Source organism: Lepidochelys kempii, chromosome 1 (assembly GCF_965140285.1).
Source record: "Lepidochelys kempii isolate rLepKem1 chromosome 1, rLepKem1.hap1, whole genome shotgun sequence".
Lineage (NCBI taxonomy): Eukaryota > Metazoa > Chordata > Testudines > Cheloniidae > Lepidochelys > Lepidochelys kempii.
In genome coordinates, this window is record NC_136380.1 from 210,746,321 (window position 1) to 210,758,072 (window position 11,752).

At 45.3% G+C, this 11,752-nt stretch overlaps 1 protein-coding gene across 7 annotated transcripts in view; it reads left to right on the forward strand.

Moving 5' to 3' along the window:
* Positions 1–9,544, forward strand: part of NCAPD2 (non-SMC condensin I complex subunit D2) — a 59,633-nt gene extending 50,089 nt beyond the window's left edge. For 6 of the 7 annotated variants that reach the window (XM_073310887.2, XM_073310906.2, XM_073310870.2 and 3 more), the window contains 5 exons: positions 226–306; positions 7,202–7,388; positions 7,656–7,797; positions 7,910–8,074; positions 9,405–9,544. In XM_073310887.2, coding sequence (XP_073166988.2) covers positions 226–306; positions 7,202–7,388; positions 7,656–7,797; positions 7,910–8,074; positions 9,405–9,487 — 658 coding nt within the window. In that variant the 3' untranslated portion in view covers positions 9,488–9,544. Of the gene's footprint in view, positions 1–225; positions 307–7,201; positions 7,389–7,655; positions 7,798–7,909; positions 8,075–9,404 lie in introns of those variants that run through there. The other variant, XM_073310915.2, reaches the window with a different exon arrangement.
* The last annotated feature ends 2,208 nt before the right edge of the window (positions 9,545–11,752 follow it).

Here is an 11,752-nt window from a genome sequence, read left to right on the forward strand (position 1 = left end):
AACAAAGTTTTGTCTGAATTCTTGTTGCAATGGAAGTTATGACAGTTATTTAAATTCATAGTGCTGCTGCCTAGGAAAATATGATTAGTACTGAGCTGTGCTTGCAGCTTCTTTTCCTCCTTCACTCAGCTCTGCAATATCCCAAAAGACCCCATTTTGCGGCTCTGTGTGGAGAAGTGGGAATTCTCTTTGCGTTCATCCTCCCTAATTCTTTTTTCCCTACAGACAGCTTTTCTCTTATATCACAAAGGACAAGCAGACAGAGAGCCTGGTGGAGAAGCTGTGCCAGCGATTCCGGACTGCCAGGTGGGTTGCACTCTAACTTTCTAGGACAAGAAGAATAGCGCGAGTTCCCTGATTACCAGAGAGTGAGCCTGCTCCCATGGGGATGGCGTCAGGCCCCCATTGTGCTGCCCATATGGCATGATAGTTCTGCAGACCCTGCTCTAGGTTGGGATCTTCCTTTCCCCACCTCCTTTTAAAACAAAAAACTTAAGGACAGTTGAGACTTACAAAGCTGTTTGCTGTTATCACTCTGTCATTGGTGGGGAGGGTACATGACTTCAGCAGGACCTGACTGCAGAAGGCCATAGCAGATTCCAAACTGTCAAAATTTAAATCCTGTCCACTATGCAGTGGTCTTATGCCCTTGAATAATGGGCATAGCAGATGCCTTTTCTGCCTTGGGAAAGGACATATCCCCAGTACATGTTTGATCTGCCTTCTGCACCTAAAAATCCAGAGATGTAAGGCTCTATTACATTTACTTGAGCAGTCTGTGAAAGTTGTGCCTAATCCTGAGGCGGCAGGAGCCAAGAAGGCCATCTAGCAGTACCCTAGCAAGCAGGCACCAAGATTTGAGTGGGGAGAAGAGAACATTAAAACACTTATCCAGAACCAGCACCAGGATCCTTGACACAATCTCTGCATCAGCATGACTGTTCCAGGAGGTGTGTCCCTAATCACCATCTCCTAGCTTCAACTCTTCTCTTACATCAAGTAGGGATCCCTCTCAGGTCAGGAGTGGGACTCTCAAAAATTCTGGAAGCACCCTGTACCAAGCATCTGCACAACTGGTAATAGGTTGGTCGACTACAACCTGGTCAGTAACCTTATAACTCATTTTCTTGGCCCTGCTAACTTTACTAGAGTCCACGCTTCCATATGTTTAGAAGCAGATCCATATTGTAAATGTGGAGGAAAAAGTAATTGGTCTCTATTGCCAGTAACATCAGTGGCCAGGTCTCTCATGCCTGAACCCCAAGGAAGAGCCTTGTGAGCATGAAGAGAGAGTTCTGGAGGCACTCCTCCGTCTTGACCAGAAGGACACATTAACCCCAACTCTGGCCACAATGGTTCTTCAAGTGATCATCTATAAAAATATTCCACTGTTGGTGGGGGCACATCACAAAAGGCAGAGCTTCCCCAATTGTGCCCCAGTTCCTTCTCACTGCCCGTTGCGAAGAGTCAGCGCATTCTCACTCTTGTTCCTCACTGTGCATTATATGTAAAATATTTTAAAGTGGTTAGTGATAGTTAGCAGTGCTGTTTAATGTAGTGTTAGTATTTCTGTTAATTTTCTTCCTAGTTTGGATAACTTTTGGGGAGGTACGTCAGTGCTTATCCTGTAATAATGACAGACCACAAATTGGGAAACATTTAAAAAAAAAAAAAAAAGTTCTATTATGTTAAAAGATGGGCACACCTGGTGCTTATTTTGCCTAGGGGAGGGTCACATCCCTGACCCTGTTGACACCTGTTGGTCATTTTCAAAAAGGACGCAGTGGGCTAGGGAGTCCTGCCTCATGGCATCTCTAATTGAATAGTCCATTCATACTGACTCCGATCCTGGCTTCTCACCATTGGATGCTTCTAAAGATCAAGGAGCGTCAAGGTCAGTCCCTGCAGCTTCATCCTCTTTATTGTCAAGCCTTAGGTCAGACCTCATATGGGAGCTTAAACATCACATGGACTAGCGGTGCAGATCACCGCCTCCAGTCCTGCTGTTCAGGCTTGTAAAAATTCCAGGCCTTCTGACATCAAAATTTTGCAAGAGGTCCCTGAGCTTCAATATTGATTTCTGGTCATGGCCCTGTGGGAAAAGGCTTACCCCAGGTCTCTCCCAGCACAAAATCAGTGATATTGACTTCATTGGTACTGAGCTCATCCAGACAGCCACTAGCCGTATTGACAACTTTGTAGATTGCTGTAGTAACACAATCTGTTTCAGCGATGTCTTCTATGGCATCAGATTCTTCTACTTGTAATATCATAGTATTAACTATCCATGCTTCAAACCCCCTGGTACCAGCAGCCTCTCCAGCACTATTGATGGGGAAAGCATACCTAGCCAACAGAGATATCTCCATATCCTAGAATCATAGAATATCAGGGTTGGAAGGGACCCCAGAAGGTCATCTAGTCCAACCCCATGCTCGAAGCAGGACCAATTCCCAGTTAAATCATCCCAGCCAGGGCTTTGTCAAGCCTGACCTTAAAAACCTCTAAGGAAGGAGATTCTACCACCTCCCTAGGTAACGCATTCCAGTGTTTCACCACCCTCTTTGTGAAAAAGTTTTTCCTAATATCCAATCTAAACCTCCCCCACTGCAACTTGAGACCATTACTCCTCGTTCTGTCATCTGCTACCATTGAGAACAGTCTAGAGCCATCCTCTTTGGAACCCCCTTTCAGGTAGTTGAAAGCAGCTATCAAATCCCGCCTCATTCTTCTCTTCTGCAGGCTAAACAATCCCAGCTCCCTCAGCCTCTCCCCATAAGTCGTGACCCCTAATCATTTTTGTTGCCCTTCGCTGGACTCTCTCCAATTTATCCACATCCTTCTTGTAGTGTGGGGCCCAAAACTGGACACAGTACTCCAGATGAGGCCTCACCAATGTCGAATAGAGGGGAACGATCACGTCCCTCGATCTGCTGGCAGTGCCCCTACTTATACATCCCAAAATGCCATTGGCCTTCTTGGCAACAAGGGCACACTGCTGACTCGTATCCAGCTTCTCATCCACTGTCACCCCTAGGTCCTTTTCCGCAGAACTGCTGCCTAGCCATTCGGTCCCTAGTCTGTAGCGGTGCATTGGATTCTTCCATCCTAAGTGCAGGACCCTGCACTTATCCTTATTGAACCTCATCAGATTTCTTTTGGGCCAATCCTCCAATTTGTCTAGGTCCTTCTGTATCCTATCCCTTCCCTCCAGCGTATCTACCACTCCTCCCAGTTTAGTATCATCCGCAAATTTGCTGAGAGTGCAATCTACACCATCCTCCAGATCATTTATGAAGATATTGAACAAAACTGGCCCCAGGACCGACTCTTGGGGCACTCCACTTGATACCGGCTGCCAACTAGACATGGAGCCATTGATCGCTACCCGTTGAGCCCGACAATCTAGCCAGCTTTCTACCCACCTTATAGTGCAGCCCATACTTCCTTAACTTGCTGACAAGAATACTGTGGGAGACCGTGTCAAAAGCTTTGCTAAAGTCAAGAAACAATACATCCACTGCTTTCCCTTCATCCACAGAACCAGTAATCTCATCATAGAAGGCGATTAGATTAGTCAGGCATGACCTTCCCTTGGTGAATCCATGCTGGCTGTTCCTGATCACTTTCCTCTCATGCAAGTGCTTCAGGATTGATTCTTTGAGGACCTGCTCCATGATTTTTCCAGGGACTGAGGTGAGGCTGACTGGCCTGTAGTTCCCAGGATCCTCCTTCTTCCCTCTTTTAAAGATTGACACTACATTTAGCCTTTTTCCAGTCATCCGGGACTTCCCCGGTTCGCCACGAGTTTTCAAAGATAATGGCCAATGGCTCTGCAATCACAGCCGCCAATTTCTTCAGCACTCTCGGATGCAACTCGTCTGGCCCCATGGACTTGTGCACATCCAGCTTTTCTAAATAGTCCCTAACCACCTCTATCTCCACAGAGGGCTGGCCATCTCTTCCCCATTTTGTGATGCCCAGCGCAGCAGTCTGGGAGCTGACCTTGTTAGTGAAGACAGAGGCAAAAAAAGCATTGAGTACATTAGCTTTTTCCACATCCTCTGTCACTAGGTTGCCTCCCTCATTGCCTCCCCAGTAGGAGGATATAACCTCCTTTTGAGAACATTCTCTGATCTCAGCCACCATGTTAGAGAGAATCCTCACTCCAGTATTTGAATATTTTGAACACACCACCCATACTGAGTTTGGGATTCATTGATACCCAGTGTTTGAAGTGGCCTCATTCTTAGTCACATATGTTGGGGTGACTTTACTAGGCCTCATTAAAATAGGGTCATGACCCACTTTGAGAGGGCTTTGGAAGTAATCTCTGAATGCTGGAGTGCAACTTAATAAACATTTCTCAGGGATTGCACCAGTGAAGGAGATTCTCTGAGATGGTGACAATATTCTTCTCGTTTATTAGAAGGCTCAAATTCTTGAACAGGGAACAAGTGAACTGAATGGTGTTTCTCATTTCCTCTTCAGAAGAAGCCTTTAGGAGCCAATCATCTAAATATGGGAAGAAGAAAACAAAACAAAATCTGCTCAGATATGTTGCTACCGCAGAAAGGCATTTGATAAAAATTTTGAGCAGAGCGGGAAAGACTTACATTGAAAATAGTCCTGACCAAGAGTGAAATGAAGATATTTGCATTGAGATAGTATTGTAGAAATACGGGAGTAAGCATCTTTGAGATCGAGAGCAGCGAATCCATCCAAAGTAGAAAGGGAGGGGATAAGTGATACAAGAATTAGAACTTTCAGATGTATCTGTTTGGATTCCTGAGATCTAAAATCAGTCTAAGATACCTGTCCTTTGGGATAAGAAAATGAGGAAAATCCCATGTTTCTGAAACTTAATGGAACTTCCTCTATTGCTGTTGCTTGTAATAGTTTGTATTTATGTCCTTAGTACCCTCTTGTGAAAAAGGGAGTTGAAGAGTGGGGGGTTGTATGAGGGAAGGAAAGGTTTAACTATCCAGTTCAAATCCTTATTGTGTCTAAGACCCATCTGTCCAAGGTGATAGTCTTCCATACATTGTAGAAATGACAGGCAGTCTCCAAATATATGGGTAGACCTCTGATCGTTTTGCAACCCTCAATTTTCCTGTCAAACCTGTGGTGGGATATTAGGCAATGAAGACTTAGCTGAAGAACTCTTTGTTCTGATCTGAGGTTTGAAGGCTCTCTTCCTCAACTGAGGAGAGGATTGTTGCCGCGACTGGTATTTGTCTTTTTTTGGTCATAACAGGAAGAGGAAGAAGAGGGTGGACAGTACTGCCTATGGCAGTGGTTCTCAAACTGTGGATCGGGACCCCATTTTAATGGGGTTGCCAGGGCTGGCTTAGACTTGCTGGGGCCCAAGGCCGAAGCCTGAGCCCCACCACCTGGGGCCACAGCCAAAGTCTGAGGGCTTTAGCCCTGGGTGGTGGGGCTCAGGTTACAGGCCCCCTGCCTGGGGCTGAAGCCCTCGGGCTTTGACTTTGCACCCCGACCCAGGGAGGCAGAGTTTGGACGGGCTCAGGCTTCAGTCTCCCCTCCTGGGATCGTGTAGTAATTTTTGTTGTCAGACTGTTGCTGTCCAGTGAACATGGTATCTGAACATAGGAGCAGATTTCCTTCTAAAAGATTGTAGCAGACTGAGATTAGTGGAAGACTTTCTTCCATTTTTTTCTAAAACTTCATAAGGTTTAGCACTGAAGAGACCATCCCCTTCAAAAGGAAAGTCTTGTATTCTAGACAGTCTCTATGGGTAACAACAAAGATCTTAACCATGCACACCTATAGAGCGGCATTGAGGAAGCAATCAATCTGGAAGCAGTGTCTGAAATATCAGAAGGCACTCTTAAGTGCATGTATTTCAACATTCTGACTTTTTCTATTGAGGACATCAATTTCCATCAATCCTCTGAAAGATTTCTGGTGAAAAATGAAATCTTCTCCAAAAGGTGAAATTGATCTCTCAACATTGCTGCTTGATAATTGGCCACTCTTACTCAGAGAAGCCAGGGGGAAACCAATAATTTTCTAAGATATTCCAGAAGGAACCACCTCAAAAAAGAAATCAGATGCTCCCACGCCCTGGAAGGAAAACCTACCTGGAGATCATCAAGAAACCCAAAACAACTATCAAAAAAGAGCAGTTGGTCCAAAAAAATATTACCTCTCCAATCTTGTCTCTAACGTTCTAAAATGTTGAAAATCCGATGAGTGGCTTTTTCCAAAGCTAGTGAAAGCAATTGCAAAGTTTATAGTGGAATTGGATAGCATTATCAGAGGGGGATGAAGCTGAAGTAACAACCACATTATTGTCTGGGGAAGAATCACCCACAAATTCAAACTCCTGTTGAAATTCATGAGATCTCAATATCATCTTCCTAGGGCACTGTATGAAAGTTTTCTCTTGAGCTCCACTCAGTGCTGTATCCATCATATCACCCACACTGATCTTTTTGGTGGCCATCACCTTGGCCAAAAGTGAATGTGCTCTCAGGCACTCGGATCTAAACGCCTATATATACCTAGTTTTACAAGGACAAGATGGTACTCAAACCTCGTATGAGATTAATTCCCAAAGTAGTTTGATTTTAAGTGGAACTCAATCAGCTCATCTGCTTTCTTCCCAAAATGACACTTCACACAAGGGAAGAAGCTACCCGCTTTGGCTGTATCCAGAGCTCTGACTGACACTACTACTTAAAGATTCTGAGCTCGGGTGCATGAGGTATCCACACGGACTAGAACATCTCAAACCACAGTTACTGTAAGATAAGTAATTTTTCTGTTCTCCATTTCCTGATACCTTCAGATCAAGACTGGATGTCTTTAGTCAAGCAAGCTATTGGGCTCAACATGAATAACTAGGTGAAACTTAATAGGCTGTGATATACAGGAGGTCAGACAAAATCAGTGGTTTTCAACCTTTTTTCATTTGCGGACCCTTAAAAAAATTTCAAATGGAGGAGCAGACTACTTTGGAAATCTTAGTCAAAGCCTGTGGACTCCCAGGGGTGCACAGACCACAGGTTGAAAACCACTGGGCTAGGTGATCTAATGGTTCCTTCTGCCTTTTAACTGAATGTATAGGATTCATAGAATTTAACTGATTTTTATAAGATTACACCTGTTATAGAGCAACTCTGCTTAGTAGGTGCTCCTTCGCTCTGAAGCTGAAGACAATCTTTGTTTTCCCCAGAACAGAGCGTCAGTATCGAGACCTTTCTCACTGTCTCACTTTGCTTCCTCTCTCTGAACGAGGCCTCCGCAAGATGCAAGATAATTTTGATTGTTTTGCTGACAAGCTCCATGACCTGACTGTCTGTAACTGTTTCCTAGCTGCACTGGGCCGACTCCGCAGGTCGGTCACCAAACCGGAGATCAAGGTGAGAATCTGATAACTAATTCCGAGATTGGAAGAGTACTTCTCCATACTAGTACTGTAGGTATGGGAATGGCCAAAATCAGGATGAGCTGGAAGACTAGATATAGCTGCTTCTAGGCCATGATGAAGGATCACAAAGCTTAAGATGTAGGGAACTCCCCAGGAACTCCCCAGGTGGGTTTGCTGAGCTTGCTGAGGGGTTCGGGGGGAATCTGGGCTGCAGCATGGAATCCCTCCCCACTTATCAGCTTCTGTCTCATTGTATCAGGCTCTGATTGAGGAGATGGAGCAGAAACTCCATGCCTGCCACAACCATGGTATGGATTCTACAGAGGTTCCCAAGGAGCTTCTATGCCAGGAGGGAGGCAAGACTCCCCTGCTAAAACCAGGAAAGAAGAGACAAGTAACTGGTATGTTCTTCCTAAAGGCAGCATAGTCCTGGCCTCTTTGTCCCGCCTGTTCTGCAATCCAGGCAGAGCAGCTGTGGGTTTCTCACCCCTCACCTCTCTGCTTCTCTTGCAGGCTCCTGCCGCCGTCCCATGAGCATAGCCAACAGAGATGCAGACTCTTCTTTCATCACACCTCAACCCCATGTGCCCAGGCGTTGCCGGGGTGCCACGCAGCGCCATTCATCTCAGAAACCTGCTATCACCTTCTCTAGTGATGAGGAGAACAGCTCTGAGGATGGTAAGGACTCTGCGCATGCTAGAAGGCTATGAGGTGTGGGGGAAGAAGCCTGGACTGCCCTTTAATGGAATCCTGCGGGTTGTTGCTGCCGCTGCTAAGGCCCATGTTGTAATGAGAGCTGGCTTTTTTTTTTGTTGTTGGGTGTGTGTGTGTGGGTTTTTTTTGTTTTCTTTTTTGGAACCTCAAACTATTTATTTTTTGAATTTGGGTCAAATTTCGCAAATAGTTCCAGCTAAGGGGGGAAAGTGGAAATGTCAAATGTTGGCATACTTTGAACTGACACTTTCAAAATATTTCGCTTTGAAAATGTCAACACTCTCTTCATCCTGGCCATTTTTTTAAAATTTTTGTTTAATCAAGAAAAACAAAAAATTCTGTTCAGTTCAATACAAACTGAATTTTTTATGGATTTTTCCGTTAGACCATCGAACTGAAAAATCAATTATTCACTCAGCTCTAATAATAAAGTTCTTCTCAGGCATTCTTTGCATGTTCCTCCTAGGTTCCCAATCCCAAATAGTCCCATCATCTCTTGGGGGTGTAAGGCATTCACAGCTCTCCGTCTGGAAGGGAGGCCATGACCTTTTGCTACAAGGCCTCAGGGAGGGCACAGTTCAGGGTGGAATTAGCACTGGGGTCTCTGTCACTCAGCGGGGTAGAGCAGTAATGTCTATAAGCCCCAGCCCTTGGGCAGGGCAGAACAATGAGTCTCTATGCCCAAGCCCTCAGACAGGACTGGGCAGCAAATCTATAGGCCCAGGCCTTCAAACAGGGTGGACCGCTGAAAAATGCAGGCCTCTTGGTCTATGGTGGGGAGGCTGCCGCCATGGGTGAGGTGGCTGGGGTACAGGGACACTGGCCCACCCACTGACTCCACTGCATCTAAGCCCAGGGCCCTGCCACTGGGTCAGCAGGGAAATCTGGCCGCAACACTCTGGATGGCTGTCAGTCAGCAACACAGCTCTGGCATTCCCTCTAGATCTTGGGAGCTGCAGCAGTTGCTGTCGGGACTGACCTCTAGCAACGGATGAGTGACGTCCTCCTGCAGTGGCTCCTCCAACTGAGCTGGAGGGGCCTGCCTTTTATACTTCGGGTTCCTGTCCCCCCTCCTCTGGCCTCTGCTTCTGGTGAGGCAGGCATGGGTGTCCTGGGTCTGCCCACCAGGGGGCAGTTGCAGTTGTCCATCTGGGAAGGAGGCCACGCCCCCTCACTGCAGGGAGCTGCAGATTATATTCTGGGTTACCAGTAGCCTTGGCCCCTTGTTTATGTCCTCTGATACTATGGGTATGCTGTCTCCTTAGTGACTGATACTCTGCTTCCTCCCTCTTAGAACTCTGTGCCGAATTGATAGAGGATGAAACCCCAAGCAAAGTGACTCCCATTTCCCGAACTTCTGCTTGCCATGCTCTGTGACAAAATATCTCACAAATGTCTTAGTTATTAATAAGAAATAAAACTGGTTTTATTTCCTCTGCTGTCTTCTGTGTTAAACCAACCATGTAGCCTTTTGACCATGTAAATGAGGAAATGGCAGAGCTGAGATTTACAGGAGCTCAGTTTGCAGGGTCATACATCACCTTGGAGATGGCATGCTGCATCTCCCTTGTCATAAACTTTCTGAACATACAGCTCTTCTCAGAGTGCGGTCCAATCTGTATTCCAGATGTGGGAATGCATGTGTACTATATGCCTGAGATCAGAGATTCTAGCAAGCTGTGTTTTGTTGGTCTCTGCCTGTGCAGTTGTTCTCCCTGTGCTCTAAACCCAAGAGTATAAGAGGTGGTGTGGACTGATGCCTCTCCAGTTCCTTTTTACCACTGCATGGCCTGATTTCTCTGCGTTTCTTTTTGTCTTAACAAACCTGCAAACATGTTGTAAATAGCTTTTAGTATTTTAGTATAGTATAGTTAGTATAACTAAATTTGTTTTTCCCTCCCTGTGGACAAACCCTATGCCCAGAGTTCCAGGGCTTAAGAACTGTCTCCTGTCCCTGCTCCTTCTGTGTGAGCAATGAGCACTAATGCAGTCTCTATAGTCTGAGACAGGCGCATATCTCAGCTAAGTGCAGCATTTGCCATTTGTTTCCCCCACGAACCTACAAGGCTCAAGAATTCCAGCTAAGAAAACATATGGAGAAGGCTGAGACCTCAGTCAGAACCGGGCCAGTGAGACTCCCTCTTCCACACCATGGTACATCAACCTCAACTGATAAGCTGTGCTCTTTTAAGCCAAAACTCAGGAATAGAAGCTAGAGCTGCTAAACCCAAGGAATTACTCTCATCAGAAGCCCTGGATAAGGGGCACACACAAGCAGGAGGACAGATCTCCTTCCACGTCCGTTTCCAAAGAAAGGAAACGCAGTGGATCTAATTTACCTAGATTTCAGTAATGCGTTTGATACCATGCCACATGGGGAATTATTAGTTAAATTGGATAAGATGAGAATCAATAGGAAAATTGAAAGGTGGATAAGGAATTGGTTAAAGGGGAGACAATGGGTCCTACTGAAAGGTGAACTGTCAGGCTGGAAGGAGGTTACCAGTGGAGTTCCTCAAGGATCGGTTTTGGGACTAATCTTATTTAATCTTTTTATTACTGACCTGGCACAAAAAGTGGGAGTGTGCTAATAAAGTTTATGGATGATACAAAGCTAGGAGGTATTGCCAATTTAGAGAAGGACAGGGATATCCTACAGGAGGATCTGGATGACCTTGTAAACTGGAGTAATAGTAATAGGATGCAATTTAATAGTGAGAAGTGTAAGGTCATGTATTTAGGGATTAATAAGAATTTGTTATAAGCTGGGGATGCATCAATTAGAAGTAACTGAGGAGAAGGACCTTGGAGTATTGGTTGATCACAGGATGACTATGAGCCACCAATGTGATATGGCTGTGAAAAAAGCTAATGCGGTCTTGGGATGCATCAGGAGAGGTATTTCCAGTAGGGATAAGGAGGTTTTAGTACCATTATACAAGGCACTGGTGAGACCTCACCTGGAATACTGTGTGCAGTCCTGCTCTCTCATGTTTTAAGAAGGATGAATTCAAACTCGAACAGATACAGAGAAGGGCTACTAGGATGATCTGAGGAATGGAAAACTTGTCTTATGAAAGGAGACTCAAGGAGCTTGGCTTGTTTAGCCTAACTAAAAGAAGGTTGAGGGGAGATATGATCCCTCTCTATAAATATATCAGAGGGATAAATACCGGAGAGGGAGAGGAATTATTTAAGCTCAGTACCAATGTGGACACAAGAACAAATGGATATAAACTGGCCACCAGGAAGTTTAGACTTGAAATTAGATGAAGGTTTCTAACCATCAGAGGAGTGAAGTTTTGGAATAGTCTTCCAAGGGAAGCAGTGGGGGCAAAAGATCTATCTGGCTTTAAGATTAAACTCGATAAGTTTATGGAGGAGATGGTATGATGGGATAACATAGTTTTGGTAATTAAATATTCATGGTAAATAGGCCCAATGGCCTGTGATGGGGTGAGATCTGAGTTACCCAGGAAAGAATTTTCTGTAGTATCTGGCTGGTGAATCTTGCCCATATGCTCAGGGTTTAGCTGATCGCCATATTTGGGATTGAGAAGGAATTTTCCTCCAGGGCAGATTGGAAGAGGCCCTGGAGGTTTTTCGCCTTCCTCTGTAGCATGGGGCATGGGTCGCTTGCTG